At 39.1% G+C, this 21,342-nt stretch overlaps 1 protein-coding gene across 1 annotated transcript; it reads right to left on the bottom strand.

Moving 5' to 3' along the window:
- Positions 1–5,868: 5,868 nt before the first annotated feature.
- Positions 5,869–12,787, bottom strand: LOC106074028 (uncharacterized). The gene is made up of 5 exons (XM_056041782.1): positions 12,629–12,787; positions 11,349–11,453; positions 8,891–9,069; positions 8,142–8,249; positions 5,869–6,181 (listed from the first exon to the last, which is right to left on the bottom strand). The coding sequence occupies exons 2-5, from the start codon at positions 11,425–11,427 to the stop codon at positions 6,131–6,133; spliced, it is 417 nt and encodes a 138-aa protein (XP_055897757.1). The 5' UTR covers positions 11,428–11,453; positions 12,629–12,787; the 3' UTR covers positions 5,869–6,130.
- Between the last annotated feature and the right edge of the window lie 8,555 nt (positions 12,788–21,342).

The raw sequence follows: 21,342 nt of genomic DNA, 5'->3' as shown, positions 1-21,342 counted from the left end.
GACTAAAAACTCTAAATACCTAGGTGTTATAATAAATGAAAAACTGTCACGGAATCCACATATTGATGAAACTATCAAAAAATCAAACAAAGCATTAGGGTTTATTAAAAGAAATTTCTATAAATCAAATAAGAACATAAAACTAAAATGTTATTTAACCTTGGTTAGGCCAATAATAGAATATGCATCCTCTGTTTGGGACCCCTCAACTCAAGAAAACATTAAGAAATTGGAACACTTTAGTTAAATCATTAAATTTAGAAAGCCTTCAGGATAGAAGACTCAAAAGTAAAGTAGCAATTATACATAAAACACTGAACCATAATCTTCAAATACAAAAACAAAAGATACAAAGATAAAGGTACATATCTCGTCCCATATGCTAGGACAAATTTGTACCAATACTCCTTCTTCCCTAGTGCTATTAGAGCATGGAATGGGTTGCCTGAGCTAGCCAGGAAAACCACTGACTTGGCGAAGTCTAGGTCATTGGTTAATATGCATGACTAAATGCATGACGCGTATAACGTAATCATCTTCTTTTTTGAAGTAACGTCTGTATCATAAAAGATAAGAAGATAAGGTAACAACTAAACATCTTTTACGGTCGATACCACAGCGGTTAAAGTTTATCGAAAACGATTATCTTATTCGCGATTTAGGCACAATATGGTTTTTAATTAAAACCCAAAGAAAAAATGAAAAGATAAAACCTTGTTCGGTTCTAAAGCACTATTGAACCTTTTTTGTGTGTGCATACATTTCTTTTTCAAGTTTTTGGCCCGCAATTTGCTTTTGTAGACATTATATAACTCTTTTTTTTTTGATCACATGATGCCGACATTGACTTAGGACGTGTTTTTATGTGTACAAATGTATAAAAACAAGTTGAAATGTAGATATCACTTTATTATTGTGTGTGTTGATGATGGAAGTAAAAAAAAAAAAAAAGAATTCTCGGGTGAGAGAGGACGTTACAACGCCAGAGTGAGAACAAACTAAGTGGTCCAAACAAAACCTGTGAAATACTTAAATATTGAAAATTCCGAAGCCGAAGAAAAGTTAGGGATCGTACAATAATTTTTCTTTGGTGCTGGTCACGGGGGAAACTAAACTAGTGAACCTGTAATTCAGAAACTGTGTTTGTGTGTTGGTGGTCGATATAAGCGGGCCGTTTTAATTCAACGTAACAAACTATAAATCACGGCCCAAAACAGGAGAGCTCAAATGGGAGGAGGGGGGTGGGGCTCGAAAAAAATCTGAGCATTCGATGCGCAGGATGCAGTATTAAAAAAAAAAGGCTCGTGCTGCAAAGCATCAGAGAGCCTTTGAAATATTTCGATAAGGAGCTTGAGGTTGTATGTAGAAATATGTGTAGGGTCGAGGGGGTGGGGAATAAGTGATACCAGCAATCGAAATCACGGGTAAAAAGTAGGCTTATCTGGTTGGAAGTGGTAGCGTTATCAAATGGGCTGTGCCAGTTTAGATGTTACAGATTGTAAAATTAAAGTTTGTAAGGGGCAGGGCGGAGCAGGAGATAAATAAGAAACAAAAGGACAAGCCCCCAAAATATCATAATAATAATGTTAATATCATGGGCGTAGCCAGGATTTTTTTTCGGGGGGGGGGGTTTTGGGGGAGTGAATTTCCCCCCCCCCCCCCCCGATTCCCCCCTCACCCCCCCCCCGCGAAAAAAAATTATATGTATTTATGTATGTGTGTGTGTGTGTGTGTACATAATCTTTATTACATTCGTTTATTGTGCCCTAGAATAGGTTCTTCCATGATTAGTGGAAAAATTGTACATTCCCCGACATTACTAGCCAAGGGGTCTGGGGGAGCGCTAGGAGCTCCCCCAACGCGGGGCGAAGCCCCGCCGCCAAGCACTATTTCTGGTATTGAAAGCCAACAAAATGCATATTCTGAGGTATCTACAGTGCATTTTCCTGCTATTAAAAAGTTTTATTTCAAAAACCTAATGTGCTATTCTTACTGACTTAGACCCTCCCACGCCGTTCGGAGCATTTGACGTCAATCTGTTTTCATAAAAATCTGTCACTGGTAATGTCTGAAGCCTCTTCCCACCTACCATGAGGACCTCCATGAATGAGTGGCGTCAAGTTGTACTAGGATATCATTGCAACTCTTCTTATGCGTAATTCATTTTGTCGGAGAACATGTCCCGCAAACCTCATGCGTCGTTCTCTCACAATCTAAGGTCGACTCCCAGTTCGGCATAGGATTTCCTTGATTTAGATCCGATCTCTATAACTGACTCCTAAAATTTGTCTTAGTCATCTTTGTTGAGCCACATTTAGTGTTTTTTCGATTTCGGTAGATGACTATTCACTGCAGTTTATTAATGGAGCCCTGCTACTGGTAAAAATGTGTAACCTCTCTTGAATACGCTCTTGGAATTAAGTGACTGTAGTTTGCTTTAGATTTTATATCGAAAAGAGAAGTGTTATCGTCAAAATCTTCTGTTGGGGGTTTTCCACCTCAAAATGCTCTGTAGGGGGATCTTAAACTCAAAACCATCTGAAGGGGTTTTAAACTTTAAAAAAAAAGCCATCTGTAGAAGAAGGGTTTAAACTCAAAACCCCCGATTGGCTTGGCTACGCTCAAATAATTTTAGTGTGTAATTTGCTTTTTTTTTTATATTGAAGATGTATTTTTAGCACCAAACCCATCTGAATGGGGGTTTAAACTCAAAACCCCTTTCGGCAACGCTCATAGCATTTTGAGTGCATAATTTGCTTTTTCTTTTACACTGAAGATGTATTTTTTATCCTCAAACCCCCCTGGCGGGGGGTTTAAACTCAAAACCCCTTTGACTAAGCTCATAGATTTTAGAGTGAGTAATTTTCTTTTATTTATATTCAAGAGGTACTTTTTAGCTTCAAACTCCACTGGAGTGGGGTTTAAACTCAAAACTGAGTCAAAACCCATTTAGCTACGCTCATAACATTTTGAGTGCTTAATTAGCTTTTTTTATATTAAAGAGGGGGTTTATCGTAAATTTTAGACGGGGTTTTAAAATCAAAATCTTCCTGAACTGTGCTCTTGGAATAAGGGGATTTTCGTTTGCATTTTTTTTTGTTTTGTTGTATAGAAGAGGGGGAGTTAACTGCAAAAACCCCAGCTAGGGGTTTAAAACTCAAAACCCTGGTAGGGGGTTTTAAACTCAAAACCCCTAGTAGGGGTTTTTAAACTCGAACCCCCCTGGTAGGGGTTTTTAAACTCGAACCCCCCTGGTAGGGGGTTTTAAACTCAAAACCCCTTTGGTTGTGCTGAGGCAAGTGATGGTTTAGTAATAAAATCTCACCTAAAATAAACAAAATCAAAGCAAAAAATCAGTCACTAAATTCCGACTCCCCCCCCCAAGGGGGGGGGATTTCATTTCGGGGGGGGGGGTTTGAACCCCAAGAACCCCCCCCCCCTGGCTACGCCCATGGTTAATATTAATATCAAAATAACTGAAAAGTAGAACGATAGTCAGATAGTGTTAAGAAGACTATTTAAGGTTGAGAGTTGGGGGGGGGGGGGGGAAAGTCATACTGGAATTTACGGGCCGGTCCAACTAATAAAAGGAGTGGGATTCATGGCAAAATAAACAATACTAGTCGACCCGCCTTAAGCCAATGCAACCTTTGTGACCGCAGTGGGCCCCCGCACTTTCATAGGACTCGCGCTAATTCTTGGTTAAATTGTTAAAGTAAACCATTTTATAACTTATTACAGATTTTCCTCGGCCTCCTGATTTACCAGGAGCTCCTGGAAATCTCCTGAAATTGCAAAATATAGAAAAAAGTCATGGAAATCTACGGAAATTATTAAAATCTTTTGAAAACTTATAAAAATCTCCTGAAATATATAGACTAAAATTGTCATTTTGGGGTGTCATTCAATATAGAAAACTCCAATCCTACGAGCGATAAAAAAAAACGGCATTAAGCAATACCCGTAGACCTAATTATGTAATCTGGTGAAAGAAGCTTCTCGCGCCTCAAACTAATGAAGAAGTATTTGAAATCAACAATTCTCGAAGATAGATTAAAACATTTGATAAGTCTTGCTATTGAACGTGATCTATGTAGGAAACAGAAATATTATGCTATACTGTATGACTTCGCTACACGCAAGGCTCGTAAAGTAATTCTGTACGTAGTAAAGAATGAATATAATGTAAAGACAAATTTATCGAATCTTAAATTTCACTTATTATCCATATCCCTACCCAAACAGGGCCCCGCGAAATCCTTTTCGCATAGCGCCCCACAATGGTTAAGTCAGACCCTTCTTTTTTTCGCCTCTAAAGTTACGTGGGGTAACTGTAGTCAGAATTACAGAAATAAAAGAATGATCTTTCCAGTACTTCTTGGTATCCAAACTGTTGAGCCATGAAGAGGTTTATATATATAGATATATCCTGTGACCAAATCAACGGGCGTAGCCGTTAAGGTAATGCTAGTTTATTATCTGAAAAGGAAGGTATTTAACATCCTTGGCAGTAGGTTTGATTGTTAAGGATAAGATTAAGGATGTGTGTAGTATTTCATATGACCACGCAAGTCATGACCTGTTAATTTGGCCACATCACAAGGTCTGAAAGGGGAACTTTACTTTTTTACTTTATCTAGTAGAGACTGACCGCCGCAGATCTATTTCTGTTCGGCAAGGGCTCTTCTTTGACCTCAAATGTGTTTCCCTCCAGCTTCGTGAGAGCTCTCCCGTGTCTCTTTAACAGGTCGTCTGCTGATAGCTGATTTCTCTTTGTCAGTGAGAGCATAATTTCGCTCGAGTAAATATTTATAACGCTTGAGAGGAATCTTCTGTTAAGCAGTCCTCTTTTAAACTCGCCACAGATCGTGCATAAACTCTATATACTTCTACAGCTATTTCCTTTTTTTTTTTTCTTAAAGAGAATTCATGTTCATTTATCCTGTTACGATATGTATTTAGAGTAATTGTGTGTATTAATCTCGAGACAAAAAGAGTAGATAGAACTAGACAGGAAATACGAGATGTTAAAGGAAGGAAGTAAGATAGAGACGCTTAGAGAGAAGACTCGACGACCATTGAAAGGTTTGAAAAGCGTATCTTAGTTATTTCAAGATCGTCTGTAAAGCCGAGCAGCTGTGGGAACTCGCATGTCATGACATAGTTCTGATTGGAGCATAACAATGGCCACTTCAAGTATCCTTGGGATTCACTTCGTTTTTGTGTCACTACACTCTACTCCAACAGCAGTCCCACGACACTAAATATATAGGGAAGTGATGGAACATAATAAGACATATTTGAATAACTCCATAAAATAAAGAGTTCCAATTTAGTACAATATAACTAACAGCTCTGTAAATTTTCGATCCAAACAAATCATCGTATTCCCTATTCATAAAAAGTGTTAGTGTAGTTATTGATCATATAATAATGTTCTTCGAGTATTTGGCTTAATGACATCAAAAATAGGTTTTAATTCTTTCTCCATACATCACCAGTTATAGAATTCTGGCCAACAGACATGACCAAGAAAAAATATTTTTTTTGTTTAAAATTATTATTAACCTCAATTTTATTCATCTATCTATGCAGTCATGCAGTTATTTGTTCACCCCCCCCCCCCCCCCCAGTCTCAAATCTACCTGCCACCATTAATTCCTCTATGTGTCTATTCATTTATCTATCTATTTATCCTTCCGTTGTTCTCTATAACAAACAACCATATGAAACATTTATCCATAACGAATGTCTATACATATTAAACATATAACATACGTATAATATATATCCATAACAGACTTGTAACTATAACAGACATCCAACTATAACAGACTTATAACTATAACAAACAACGAACACTGATGGTTATTATGCTACACCAACTTTAATGAATCTGTTTAATTGGCAACTCAAGGTTATAACTAAACAGTTGACATTAAGGTGAAGGTTGCAGATAGGTTACAATGCCATTGCAAAGGAACAACAGATGTCAAGGTCAAACTAACATTTAGGACCAAAGTTCACGAGGTCATTGATCCAAAGTGAGGCTGTTGAAGTCAGAGACACTTTCCATCACTATACATAATAAAAGTCTGAGTTTTTTTTTGTTTGTTTGTTATTTCTCAGTTTAAGCTTTGTTCAGCTTCTGGGTTAGTTCTGTGTCGGCCAACTTTGTGACCTGAAGTGGAGAAAAAGAAATTTAAGAAATTAAAAACACAGATTTTTTTTTCAACCTCAAATTTTGGTTCTTACCTGGCAATTGGAGGAATTCCCTTTAGAGTGGATAGGGCATAAATAAAGGACAGATAAAAAGATGGGGTTTGTTCATTGTTTACTGTGCTTCATTTCGATATCTTCGCTGTGAATGTATTGTTTATTTTAACTGATATACAATGCTTGAAGTATTGCCTGTTCAGGTGAGGGATATTAAAGGAACATATTTTTTTTTTGTAGGCGATTTAAGTTTATTGAATGCTAATTCACGAATATGGCCGTTTTGAGAAGACCATTAGGCCAATATGTAAGCAAAACAAAAAACCTTGTTGGGGTGCCTTTATGGGCTATGTTACGGCGGACACCCACACTGCTGAGAAGGAATATAATGAAGTTTCCCCGGCAAGCTCGGCATTCGACTTGCGACTTGGGATATGATATTTTCCAAGGGCCTAAAGTTCTAGAGTCTTTGACTCAACTTAAGCATTATTACAAAGTGTCGCACATTTTTATTCATCAAGCCAAGAGCCCTCAAAAACGAATTTCAACCTGTCTTTGTTGAATCGTTGGGAAACAACATTCCGCCAACCGTTGGGAAACAACACTCCGCCAACTATTGGGAAACAACACTCCGCCAACAGTTGGGAAACAACACTCCGCCAACCGTTGGGACATAACACTCCGCCAACCGTTGGGAAACAACACTCCGCCAACCGTTGGGAAACAACACTCCGCCAACCATTGGGACACAACACTCCGACAACCATTGGACACAACACTCCGCCAACCGTTGGGAAACAACACTCCGCCAACCATTGGGACACAACACTCCGCCAACCATTGGGACACAACACTCCGCCAACCATTGGGAAACAACACTCCGCCAACCATTGGGACACAACACTCCGCCAACCATCGGGACACAACACTCCGCCAATCATTGGGACACAACACCCGCCAACCGTTGGGAAACAACACTCCGCCAACCATTGGGACACAACACTCCGCCAACCGTTGGGAAACAACACTCCGCCAACCATTGGGACACAACACTCCGCCAACCGTTGGGAAACAACACTCCGCCAACCGTTGGGAAACAACACTCCGCCAACCATTGGGACACAACACTCCGCCAACCGTTGGGACACAACACTCCGCCAACCGTTGGGAAACAACACTCCGCCAACCGTTGGGAAACAACACTCCGCCAACCGTTGGGAAACAACACTCCGCCAACCGTTGGGAAACAACACTCCGCCAACCGTTGGGAAACAACACTCCTCCAACTGTTTCTCTTCATTCCTATCTCTCTCTGACTTTTGCCAGGATTAAAGTTTCGTCTATAGACAGATCCCGCCCAATTCTTAATGTTGTCCGCCCATCGCTTCCGCTGTCTGTGTTATGTTGGATCACGTGACGACAACGTGTACAAACTAAACAGGTCACAATGCCAGGTGGGAGGAAAGAATACACGTGGTGGATGACTTCACGGAATAAGCGAGCCTTTGCTTCCGTTTGAGTACAGCAGTGGGGGGGGGGGGGGGGGGGGCTAGCGCTGTGGCTCAACGGTTAAGCGCTTCGCTTCTTAAACTGGAGTACTGGGCTTGAATCTCAGTGAAGACTAGGGTTTTCAATTTCGTGATTTTTAGGGCGCCCCTGAGTCCGCCTAACTCTAATCGGTACCTGACTTTTGTTGGGGAAATTCAGGATGGCTGTTGTTGTGCTGGCAACATGACACCCTGCTCGTTAACCTCTGGCCAGAGAATCAGATGACCTTAACATCGTCTGCCCTATAGATCGCAAGGTCTGAAAGGAGATCTTACTCAACTAATGGACTAAGGCAAATAAGAGGAAGTCAACCTTAGTGACCAACTGACCCCTGGATATCGTTCTAGGGGTGACGATGATATAATCTGTGTACTTACTGCAGTCATGACGTTTCCTTCTACTGATCTTGTGACTGTCCACTTGAGGTCCTTATCACCGTAGTAGTAGGACTCGACTGATTTGCCGTCTTCGACTGTCAATGTCAACTGCAAGGAAGGAGATCGAATAGAGATCAAGTTTTAATCCAATAATGGGAAGTGACTCTTTGTCTACATATTATGCGGTTGTCTCTCTTTGCAGTTCTCTTCTTTCATTTATTTTCATTTATTGAATTCATTTTAAGTTTTTCCTTTTAATTTGACAAGGCGTTATGATTAGAAAATATAATATTCAATTGACTTCAGAACTCGATCAGATCCAAAAAGCTTTCGAATAAAATGTGTAAATGAATTAGATTACAATCTACATAGTGATTGAAGGCATAGACTTCTTACTACCAAAAACTTTACGATAAGCTTTTTGTAAATGTATTTCTATACAGGCTAGTTATAATAAATCAGAATGTTCAGATTGTGTTATTCAACTGTGAAATAATGCTAATGCCCGTCAAGATTGTACGATCTAACTTACTTGTTAATGACCTATGTTTGTCTTTCCAGTTTGTGCGATGTACCAGTAACGAGCTAATAACCTATCTCTCTGTGAAGAATTTTTATTGACCTGTATCGAGCTAATGACCTAGTTCTGTCTGTCCAAATTGTGCAATGCACCTTTATCGATCCACTGACATAGTCTGTCTGACCAGATTGTGTAATGAACAAGTAACTGTCTAACACTCTTAACTTACTTTGGCTGTGTATCCATCGATTGATTTGTAATCGACCTCTTGACCCAACTGAAGCTCATACACGGCGTTGGGGGCTTTGCCTTTGAAGTCGATCTCAATTTTGTAGGTGTCTCCATCTTTGCTGATGGTGAAGGAGTAGACCAACTCTCTGTACAGGGCAATCTTCTCCTCAGAGAAACCTAGACATGAGAACATTTAGGTTTTAAAACAATATTCTCATCAGAGAAACCTAGACATGAGAACATTTAGGTTTAAAAACAATCTTTTCCTCAGAGAAACCTAGACATGAGAACATTTAGGTTTTAAAACAATCTTCTCCTCAGAGAAACCTAGACATGAGAACATTTAGGTTTTAAAACAATCTTCTCCTCAGAGAAAATTGTTGCATGAAAGTGCTTATAGTACATAACTATAGTTCTCCTCATTGAGAAATAGACATGGAAACATTTACATTTTAAAATAACCTTCTCATCGGATAAAGTGTCATTGGAAAGCGTGTTATGTGTAAAAATAAAATTTATCACATAATTCTTAACATGAAAACATTTACGTTTTAGAAAAGGTACACAAAGTGGCGCTAAAATTGTAAGTGAAAAACATTTTTCTTTTTAACATTAGAGTCAAAGGTTGTTGTTCTACTGGGTTACATAATACCGTGGGTAACCTCAGATTAAAACAAAAAAACAACAACACGAAATTAACATAATATGCACACCATTGATTTCTAGAACTGTAAAACGGAGCTTGAGCTTCCTACCGGTTCTGAATTGGTAAATCTCAATTTCTTGATAGAAACATTGTCGTTCTGGGACTAAATTTGTGATGACAGGATGCCATGGAATTGATGAATTGTTTCCTCCCCTTCAACTAAAGATACCGAGTACAGTGTGCACGTGCGAGTGGTGAATGACGGCACTCCTCAATCCTTGCACAAAATAAACTGTTTTTTTTTTACATGCGTTGTTCCTTTTTTTATTGAAACACGCTAGAACAGCTCATCTCATACCTTCATTGATTATTCCTCAACTATAAAGTTTGCTTGTTTATTTGGTCAATGTTCTTGTTTCTTACTTTTGATTAATATAGTGTCACCCAATGCGGTCCGCACCTCCCCCCCCCCAGTAATGCCACTGTCACTTTTTGAGGTGGGCTTGGGGGGGGGTGTGAGCTTGTATAATATTGAAACTCCTATTTAAACTGTAGAACGCAAACGAATGCCTTCTAATCCTCAAACCCAAGCGATACATCAACTTATTATCATCGTCAGATAAATTAATGAACAAGCCATTGTCTTTAATCTCGCGGAGTCAGATAAAACCAGCTCCTGATAAAGACGACCTTTGTTCCAAGTGTCACTGCACTTATCAGCTCTACTCCAAGCACAAAAAAAATATAATAAATTATCACATTGGTTCTATCAATGACCTATTTGAAGATAAGCCTACAGTAACCCTATACTATACCACTGTCTATCAGTTATCACTTGGAAATGATAGGCCTACTCATGGGAAAAGAATAAATTTTTAATTATAAGTTAATTTTTTATAGTTCTATTTAAATAGTTCAAAATAATCTTTAAAGTTTTTAGCATCACAATCCTTTGGCATTCTACTGTCTTTCACCTTTATAATAACTGTAATCTGTGGCATAAATAATGTAAATGTGTATTATCTATGTTGTGCGGCCTCGGAAATAAAAATAAAAGTAAACTTTTGACTACACAAAGGGATTGGTTGCGGATGTGCACATATATAGCATTGTGGCGTAATTACTTTAATTCATTACTAGTCCTTTACACCCCCCCCCCCACCAAAAAAAAAATGCTATGAATCATGAGATATAAACGCTTATCTTTTCTCCCATGAGTCGTGCTATCTATATAGAAGAAACAAACACTGTTGCATGCAAATAGTGAAAAATGGCCCACGTTAACACCTCCCCCCTCCCCAGCAGATAACAATAGAATTATGAGAGAGCCTGTAGTAAAAGTAAACATAATTTCAATATCGGAGGGACAGAATTATCTGCCCTGGATTACATAAAGTTCTTCCAAGTGTCCTTCGCTAGTTTCAACGTCTTAAATAAATAAATATTTCGTTTGTCTTACTGTCACATTTCGGTAGAAACTTGAACACGACTTTGATTTCTTTGGTGAAATACATTAAATTGGTAAAAATAATTTTAAAACATCATCATCATACATAATAATAGGTAGATAGGAGATCAACCAATCTCGACAGGCACCACTAACAGCTATCTCTACTACTGTAATGGTCCGAAATAGTGAGTGTGTGGGCATGTTGATGTGGTCATTATATTTCGGTTTCATAATTAGAGGCTACCCAACGCTGTAGCGTCCATCCCTGTCACTGTTACTGTTCAATAACAGTGAATGTAATCTCGTCTCATTAAAAAAAATGCAAGCCAAAGGTTCAGAAACTTCAATTTCAGTACTCACCCATTACTTTGCCGAACTCCTCCAGACCAGTGGTCTGGTCCTTGTCCACTTCCCATGTTCCAAAGAATGAAGAGTCCATTGTGTCTGATGGTTTGGCTGAGGAGACTGTGTCACAGGGGAGGCAAACAAAACAAGATAAAACAACGAAACAAAACAGAATTCACTTCAATCTCATTACCATTTGTATATCTCTACTGTTTCTATCTACTGTCTACTGTTTATATCCACTGTCTACTGTTTATATCCACTGTCTACTGTTAATGTCTACTGTTTATATGCACTGTCTACTGTTAATGTCTACTGCTGTTTATATGCACTGTCTACTGTTAATGTCTACTGTTTATATGCACTGTCTACTTTTAATGTCTACTGTTTATATGCACTGTCTACTGTTAATGTCTACTGTTTATATGCACTGTCTACTGTTAATGTCAACTGTTTATATGCACTGTCTACTGTTAATGTCTACTGTTTATATGCACTGTCTACTGTTAATGTCTACTGTTTATATGCACTGTCTACTGTTAATGTCTACTGTTTATATGCACTGTCTACTGTTAATGTCTACTGTTAATGTGAACTTTATCGAGATGATTTGTAACTTTTATTTGATTTGTTATTTATATTTCTTTTTTTTCCCCAAATAAATTGACAGTTAAAACACAATTGTGCAAAGAATTTATTACCCCCAAGTAAAAAGATGTGTCTATTGTGAAGTAAAAAAAACAAAGTTCTATAAATATTGAGACCTAACATGCGTTAAAATTTGATAACATCTCTTCTTGCACACAACAGTGCAGGGGAACAAACTTGCCAACATGGCCTCGATCTAGTTACTTCCGTAGCCTTGACATTTGGTCTCTTCTAATTTTAGAATTACAGTCATCCCAAAATATGGATGAGAAAATGCAACGAAAATTTTGCTCGTCATTTACGCTTGTGGACATGACGTCTCTAATGTTTTTGTTTAACATGTTTCGGATTTTCCTTCAGATTAGAGTTGATTACATCCTATCCCAAACCTCCCACAGGAGGGCGGTGGATGGCAGAGGGCAGGGTTTGAACCCGGGACTATCGTGACCATCAGATGACAGTCCAGAGCGCAAACCACACGACTAGGTAGCACTATCAAATGATACGTCATCAAATGAAAGTAATACATTATTCCAATATGGTACAAAACTAATTAGCTCCAAATTACATCACATTGTACTCCCTGGTCATGGGTTGTGACATGAAACCAATCACCAAACTATCACAAAAGATAAACCACAACTTACCCCGCTGTCACAAAAAGTTTCACAAAAAAAAGGCGACTTCCCTTTGGCGCAGGCCGACTTTATACTTCTAAGATATGGACCACAGGACCAAAGCGATACAGGCGCTGATAATAACTGGGGGTTAAAGTCATCAGGAGACGATCCCATTGAAAACTAAGCTAAATAGTTGACAAAAAAATACTTGCGATAGCGTCAGATACGCATAATCGATTCCGTTTCATTATCACCGACTAATACAATACTAGGCTACACGTTTCATGTAGGCTGCTTTGAATGAAAAGCATTGACCTGGTCCCACTTTGATTTCGTAATTGTTAGAGTAGGTCAGTGTTTCCCAAACTTTTGACTAAAATGTACCCCTTTCTAATTTTGGTAATGCTGAGAACCCCTCGCCTTGCATCAATCAGAAGAATGAACTTAAGAAATGGGTATTTTAAAAAATCAGCATAGTTAATGATGTACAACGCGTATCCCCCTCCAAAGTCTTCCCGTATCCATGGGGGTACGCTTACCCCACTTTAGGAAACACTGATGTAGGATGTAGGTCAGTGTAGGAGCCTACTTAAATTGAAAGGGAGACTAACGAGAGTATCCTGCTGTTGTTCTTTTTTAAATACATAATATAGACCTTTTACTACACTTTAGTAGCACTGTTGTGTACCGGAACTGTGTGATGAGCACTCTGCTATACGGAAGTGAAACATGGTCAACCTACTCAGGGCAGGAAAAAAAAGCTAAATATCTTCCTCCTCCGATGCCTAAGGCGGATCTTTAAAATAAGGTGGCAAGATAACAATAATATAACGATAAAAGATCAAATAACAAATTAGGAAGCGCCACGAAGAGCAGTGTGCTAAGACATCCGATCTGTTATCAGCAGCAGACGCCTTTGCTGGCTTGGTCACGTTCGTAGAATGCCAGTAGGTCAACTTCCATAAGACATTCTGTATGGCGATTTAACAGAAGGCAGGGGAGCCGCTGTTCGTCCACTTCTAATGTATACGGATGTATGCAAACGCGACATGAAGCTCTTCAAAATCGACACTAGCATCTGAGAAAAAATGGCACTGGATAAATCCACATGGAGAGAGAGCATGAAGGAAGGGTCTCGGATTGCAGATGCCATACACAACAGTAGTAGAAAGAAGGGTGAAAATGCAGTGGCGCCTTGTGATTACAGATGTCCAACCTGCGATCGCAGCTGTGTATCAAGGATTGGCCTCTTTAGTCACACTCTTGTTGTCTCATTAGTTTAACCTTACAGTTTAGTTATGGAGTTCAGGCTTGCAATTTAGCCTTGAAGTTTAGCCTTGAATTTTAGTCTTGCAGTTTTATGGAGTCCAGGCTTGCAATTTAGCCTTATTTTTAGCCTTGAAGTTTAGCCTTGCAGTTTAGTTATGGAGTTCAGGCTTGCAATTTAGCCTTATGTTTAGCCTTGAAGTTTAGCCTTGCAGTTTACTTATGGAGTTCAGGCTTGCAATTTAGCCTTGTGTTTAGCCTTGAAGTTTAGCCTTGCAGTTTAACCTTGCATGAGGATGACATCACACTATTTAACCATGGCAAACACTGCTCAAGAGTTTACAGCTCAGTAGTAAGGCTAGTAGGAAGAAGAAGAAGAAATATTCATAAAAAGTATTATGTAGTAGAGTTACAGGGGCGTATCCAGGCTAAAGGGTTTCATGTTAAGGGAAGTTTTTTAAAAGGTAGCTATGTTTCAATGTACATAGTTAGACTGTATTTTGAACATTGATAATTTTATCATATTTAAGATAGCGATTTTAGTTTATCACACCTGATAGAGACTCCACTACGACATACTAACTTTTGGTTATCAAAATACCAATGAAATGAATCATTAGGTTTTTGTGATGCGACATTCCTTTGTTGACGTGCACTACTTTCAGCTTCTGAAGTTGTGAGACACTTCTGACACCACTTTTTTTTAAAATATAAGTTTTCCATAAAGAAAAAAATGCAACGGCACATTTAGCTCGCTCATGTTCTAATAAATTTTTAATTACAGTAACGTAAATGCGATAAGTCACTGTGCTGGTCATAAAATTCCCTAGTAAACTAATGGCCACCACTGAACGCTGCTAGATTATTCGTCATCATTGGAACTTGATTGAGTGACTCCTAGTTTTACATTTCTGTTCGGTTTGCGGAAAGATAACAGCAGGCAGGAGGTGTAGACACTATGTGGCTTACTCCCGCCTCGTGGGTGTTAGAGAATCTTTACACTTAGTTTGTCTTACAGTTCAATTTTGACATCGCCATCTTCACAGGACGTCATTCTCACCATCTTCACCGGACGTCACTCTCACCATCTTCACCGGACGTCACTCTCGCCATCTTCACCGGACGTCACTCTCACCATCTTCACCGGGCGTCACTCTCACCATCTTCACCGGACGTCACTCTCGCCATCTTCACCGGACGTCACTCTCACCATCTTCACCGGACGTCACTCTCGCCATCTTCACCGGACGTCACTCTCGCCATCTTCACCGGACGTCACTCTCGCCATCTTCACCGGACGTCACTCTCACCATCTTCACCGGACGTCACTCTCACCATCTTCACCGGACGTCACTCTCGCCATCTTCACCGGACGTCACTCTCGCCATCTTCACCGGACGTCACTCTCGCCATCTTCACCGGACGTCACTCTCGCCATCTTCACAGGACGTCACTCTCACCATCTTCACCGGACGTCACTCTCGCCATCTTCACCGGACGCCACTCTCGCCATCTTCACCGGACGTCACTCTCACCATCTTCACCGGACGTCACTCTCACCATCTTCACCGGACGTCACTCTCACCATCTTCACCGGACGTCACTCTCGCCATCTTCACCGGACGTCACTCTCACCATCTTCACGGGACGTCACTCTCACCATCTTCTCGGGACGACACTCTCACCATCTTCACCGGACGTCACTCTCGCCATCTTCACCGGACGTCACTCTCGCCATCTTCACGGGACGTCACTCTCACCATCTTCTCGGGACGACACTCTCACCATCTTCACCGGACGTCACTCTCACCATCTTCACCACCGGACGTCACTCTCACCATCAGCTTTTGTATTTCAAGAAATGACGTTAACAACAAGAGCTTTTTCCAGTAAAAATTAAAAAAAAATATATATATATTTCTGCTCTTCTCTCTTTGTGTGTGTGTGTGTGAGTGTGTGTGCATTTTTTGAAGGAGTTTTGGAGTAGACCAAGGATTCCCAAACTACTGACCGCGGATTTTATTCAGTGATAAAAGTTATACGGCGCCTTGGAACTCCTTCCCAAAGCGCATGCGCAGAGTAAAGTGGAACGGTTCTATCGCACTCGATGTTTTTTTCTTACATATGCGGCACGTGTCCTAAGCTTAATGGAACTTAAAAAAAAATAATTGGGGACCACTGGAGTAGACAATGGCGAAGATCTAAACCTTTATCATAACTTTTTAACATTTTTTTTAAATTTTTGTTTCAATGTCTCAGTATGAAGTCAAGAGAAGTAACTCGTATGGGAGAGTTACCAAGTGGGTGTACCAGACACCGGACAAAGAACTCTTCAAGTTGTAAAGGATGGTGCATACACTGTACAGGATGATAAAGTGACATCAGACGAGAACATATCGTAACATGTAGAAGACACTTGACTCAATCACACAGACATCATCAACACGTGTACTAAAACGTCTCGGTAACGTGGTGTCCTCTAGCCAGCAATGTAATGCTTTCAATAGTATTTAGACTAGGTAATTACGTCAAAACGATAAAGTAAAGACTCATCAATAAAAGGCAATTAAAAAGAACATTCAGAACAATTTAGAAAAAAAAACAACTTAAATTCGTTAAAATAAAACTTTCTAGGACAGTTCTCAATGAAAACTGTATAAATCCAGATTTAGGTGGAAAGAACAAACTTGGTATAAATCTGTTCAAACAATGCCATCATTCTTTGCTTAGAAAAGCTTTAAAAATGATGAAGGTTTTTAAGCTTTATAAATATTGTCAACCTAAATACCGATTACATTTTGAGTGCTATTAGCATTATGGCTAAAGAAATATTACAATATTGGTGTCGATTATTAAACAAAAAAGAAATTTTCAGGCTTCCAAATATGTAAGTCAAAACCTGTCATTTGGCTAGAGAAGGGTGGCTGTTTGTCGTATAAGCTTTGTATTGTCGTCGAAATAATCCTGAGGTCTAGTCTTGCCCACCGCTTGAGATCAAGTCCTGCCCACTGCCTGAGGTTTAGTCCTGCCCATTGCCTGTGGTCTAGTCCTGCCCACTGCCTGAGGTCTACTCCTGACTACTTCCTGAGGTCTACTTCTGACTGCTTCCTGAGGTCTAGTGCTGCCTACTGCCACGAAGTTTAAACTGAATGAATGAAAGAAGTTTTTTTTTTATATAGTACAGACGTTACATCAACAGAAATATAAATATATATATATTTTAAAATTCACAGAGTTGTCTTTTCTTTAACTATTATTTTAACAGAAAAACAAAGGCCAATCATGTTTCCTATTGCAGACCAACTTATGCACACTGTGTCTATCTCTCCACTTGCCTCTACCTGTCTCTAAAGATATCCGGACAAGAGATTGCCCTATCAGTATGAGTCAGGGTTAGAACATGTAAGGTGATGCAACGTAAAGAAGCGGCCAATGTAGTCGTTCTCTCAGATTCAATCAGCCCCCCTTTTTGTTCTCATAGAAAGCAGATCAACTTGACACGATATAAGTTGAATTTTCATCCAGTTTTGATTGCCAAAGTTGAAGTTTAATTTGGACGAACGGATCTTCTCATACAAATCGAGGCATAATGTATTTGTATCCTTGCATTGTAACATTGAAGTATTTAAAGTGACAAAGATGTCTCTCAGGTCGACTATTTTCTGTAGTTTTGCTTTCTGATAAAAAAAAATTTCTTCACAACGATGATCCTTGCCTCTAGACAACCAAATCGTGGTCACATCAGTGTGAAATAGGAGAACATGTTAAACGAATCAAACTCACTACAAAGAAGTTACTAACACAGAAAAAAACAATCAGCCTACCTTCAAACAATGATGTTACACTCACTCAAAGTGCTAATCTGTATCCTCTTTACACTCACTCAAAGTGCTAATCTGTATCCTCTTTACACTCACTCAAAGTGCTAATCTGTATCCTCTTTACACTCACTCAAAGTGCTAATCTGTATCCTCTTTACACTCACTCAAAGTGCTAATCTGTATCCTCTTTACACTCACTCAAAGTGCTAATCTGTATCCTCTTTACACTCACTCAAAGTGCTAATCTGTATCCTCTTTACACTCACTCAAAGCGCCAATCTGTATCCTCTTTACACTCACTCAAAGCGCCAATCTGTATCCTCTTTACACTCACTCAAAGCGCCAATCTGTATCCTCTTTACACTCACTCAAAGCGCCAATCTGTATCCTCTTTACACTCACTCAAAGCGCCAATCTGTATCCTCTTTACACTCACTCAAAGCGCCAATCTGTATCCTCTTTACACTCACTCAAAGCGCCAATCTGTATCCTCTTTACACTCAAAGCGCCAATCTGTATCCTCTTTACACTCACTCAAAGCGCCAATCTGTATCCTCTTTACACTCACTCAAAGCGCCAATCTGTATCCTCTTTACACTCACTCAAAGCGCCAATCTGTATCCTCTTTACACTCACTCAAAGCGCCAATCTGTATCCTCTTTACACTCACTCAAAGCGCCAATCTGTATCCTCTAGCAAAATATTCGTCTTCCTTCACTGTTTTCTTTTTTATTAACTTTATTTTTGACAATCGATTCATAATTTATCAAATGAAAACTAATCTGAGTAATATGAGTATAATGATGTTCCTTTGTTGTGTTATCATAAATAAAACAGTATGGTACAAATCTGCTTGTTAGAAACCACAAAACAAACAAAAAATTACATGATAAATAGACTAAAAACCCTAATTTTTCCGACAGGCAAGAGTAATAAATTATAAATGGTCATTCAACCCCTAAAAGGGGTCACCATCCACAGGTTGAAAACCTCTGATTTAGTAATCCTATACTCTTAAGCGAGCAATTCTTGTATGTATGTATGTATATATATTTATATGTATATAAATTTTATTTCGAAAACGGCTCTAACGATTTTCTTTAAAATTTCACGGTATGTGCATAATAGTGAGAAAAAAATTCTCAACTCATTGGCCACATCGGGAAAACTCGAGTTCGACCGTTATATCATTTTGAAAATGGCTCATTATCGAAAAATTAATTTTGGCTAGAATGTTTTATGAATGAAATTTTCTACATGACGTCAATGGGAAAAAAACTTGACACCGCTTACGTCACTAGGCTCACAGCAGTACACTAAGACATTTCTTCGCAAACAAGAACAAGTTTTAATGATTCAATTGGCGTAATTAAACATTTGCGCACCATCTTATTGTACATTGATCCATTATGAAACTATGGAAGAAAAATAATGAAATTAAATATCTTTTTGTATGATTAGTTATTGTGTTTTAAAGGCTTTATAAATTGTTTACACTTTAATTACGTACACCCGTAGGTAGCTTTTACTTTGTTATTATTTTGCTGGTGAATTATTGCAATGTGTTTAAGCTTCGAAGTCTACTGTCCCATACCAAAACATAGGCAATGGTCATAACAAAGCTTATCTATGCCTTACTTGCACAACCAGGGCCGGCCCTAACATTTGCGGGGCCCTATGTGAAATGGATTTCGCGCGGACCAGTAAGGGTAGGGATAAGGATAATAAGTAAAAATGTAGATTTTGTATTAGAAAATAAATTCGTATTTGCATTACATTTTTATTAAATGAAAGCTAACAATGCCGTTTTTTTTTATATCACGCGTAGGACTGGCGTTTACCATATTGACACGCGTAGGACTGGCGTTTACCATATTGATTGACACCCCAAAATGACTATTTTGTCTTTTTAAGGACATTTTTATGAGTTTCAGGAGATTTCCAGGAGCTCCTTGAAAACAAGGAGACCACAGGAACCCTATTATAAATCATAATTATTTAATTTAATAATTTACACCTAGAATTAGCGCGGGGCTTTTGAATCTTCGGGGTCCACTTCTGCAGCATAGGCCTAAGGCTGGCCCTAATGATATCGAGCTCGCGTCAACGAATTTTCATCACGCTGCTGCTTTTTTTGGTTAACCTATAAACCTCGGTAAAACAGAAGTCATGTTCCAGAAGTCACCCAATAAAACTTACTCAGCCCAAAGATCAACGCGCATAATCCCTTAAAGTGGTAGATAGTTTCACATTATCTGGGAAGCATAGTATCAAATGACACATTGCTTAAAAGAGAGGTTGATATGTGATCATGGATAGTCGTGCTTTTGGACGCCTCCAAGCGAGAGTGTGGCGAAATAAATCGCTCCGCCTGTCTACAAAAATCAGTGTCAACCAGTGATTCTCTCTACCCCTCAATGTGGATCTGAGACATGAGAATTCTTGAACGACTTCACCAAAGACCGCAATACAAACAGCGATATTCTTGTAAAATGGTATGAACTTCTTATAATCCGCTTTGAAGGGCACTTATTCCGTATGGGGGACGAACATATTTTTGGCAATCTTTTTTTTTAGTAAGCTGAAAGGTTGTCGGAGTAAAAGAGATGCCTCACAATAACGCTTCTTTAATAATACTAACGTGATGTTTTTAAGTCTCTTAGGAAAAAATGCGCGATTTTACTTTTATACTAGGTGCACGTTTTACACTAAAACGTAGAGATTTTGCATTACTTGATGATTCTTACTAAAGCCATAATAATAAGGCTTGTCTTCGAGTTCGATTTTCTTTTGGTCTCAAATGTGTATCCCGCGGCCTTCGTGAGTGACCTCCAGCTGTCTCGTTCGGAGGCCGCATACAACCAGGTGCTCTCTTCTATGTCAGCCAAGGAAAGTTGACGCCTAAGATGGTCTTTGAAGCGTTTCCGTAGGGCGCCTCTGTTACGTCGACCACCTTTTAGCTCACCAAAAAAAGACTGCCTTTGGCAAACGTTCGTCTCCCATACGGGATACAAGCCCTACCCAGTGCAACTGTCGGACCATAAGAAATTTCTCTATACTGTCCATACCGGCGTTGGAAAGGACATGGCTGTTTGTAGTGCAGTCCTGCCACCGTATGTCCATGATGGAGTGCATGCATCTTTGGTGAAAGCACTCAAGAAGTCTTAGTTGTTTTCTGTAAAGTGTCCATGTCTCAGAGCCATAATGAATATATTAATTGCAATATTAAATGTCAGAAAGTAACCATTTTAGAAGTAACACTGCAAAGACTTTCTTCCAAGCCTATTATAGCCCAATAGTTTTACGCGAAAGAAGCAACTCTTCGGATTGATAGTCTTTACCCGATCGTTCATTTTCGTAATTACAACAATATTTCCAGAATGACTTCGGGTATATACCCTTAACTAATTATTCATCCGAGCGAGGCTCGGTCACCTGATATTGCTTATTAAACGTGTCAATAAATATAGTTTTAAAAAAATTAGTGAACAACTAAACCAGTTTAAAATCAATATTCACTCATTCATTCATGCATTTTTTTATTTTCTGTATTGCCGAAGCGCTATCTGATTCTGATGACAAGTTAACTTCTGGAAATGTTATATTTTTAGGTTAATCACTTTTCAATTGTCTATGATTTAATACTTGTGAATT

Source organism: Biomphalaria glabrata, chromosome 9 (genome assembly GCF_947242115.1).
Source record: "Biomphalaria glabrata chromosome 9, xgBioGlab47.1, whole genome shotgun sequence".
Classification (NCBI taxonomy): domain Eukaryota; kingdom Metazoa; phylum Mollusca; class Gastropoda; family Planorbidae; genus Biomphalaria; species Biomphalaria glabrata.
The sequence above is the reverse complement of the archived record's forward strand: the minus strand, read 5'-3'. Positions and strand labels throughout refer to the sequence as shown.

Coding starts and splice junctions, on each gene's coding strand:
- LOC106074028 (XM_056041782.1), bottom strand. CDS start 11,427: ATGGACTCTTCATTCTTTGGAACATGGGAAGTGGACAAGGACCAGACC. Junction 9,070..11,348: donor GGAGTTCGGCAAAGTAATGG/GTGAGTACTGAA, acceptor TCTCATGTCTAG/GTTTCTCTGAGGAGAAGATT. Junction 6,182..8,141: donor AAGGAAACGTCATGACTGCA/GTAAGTACACAG, acceptor TCTCCACTTCAG/GTCACAAAGTTGGCCGACAC.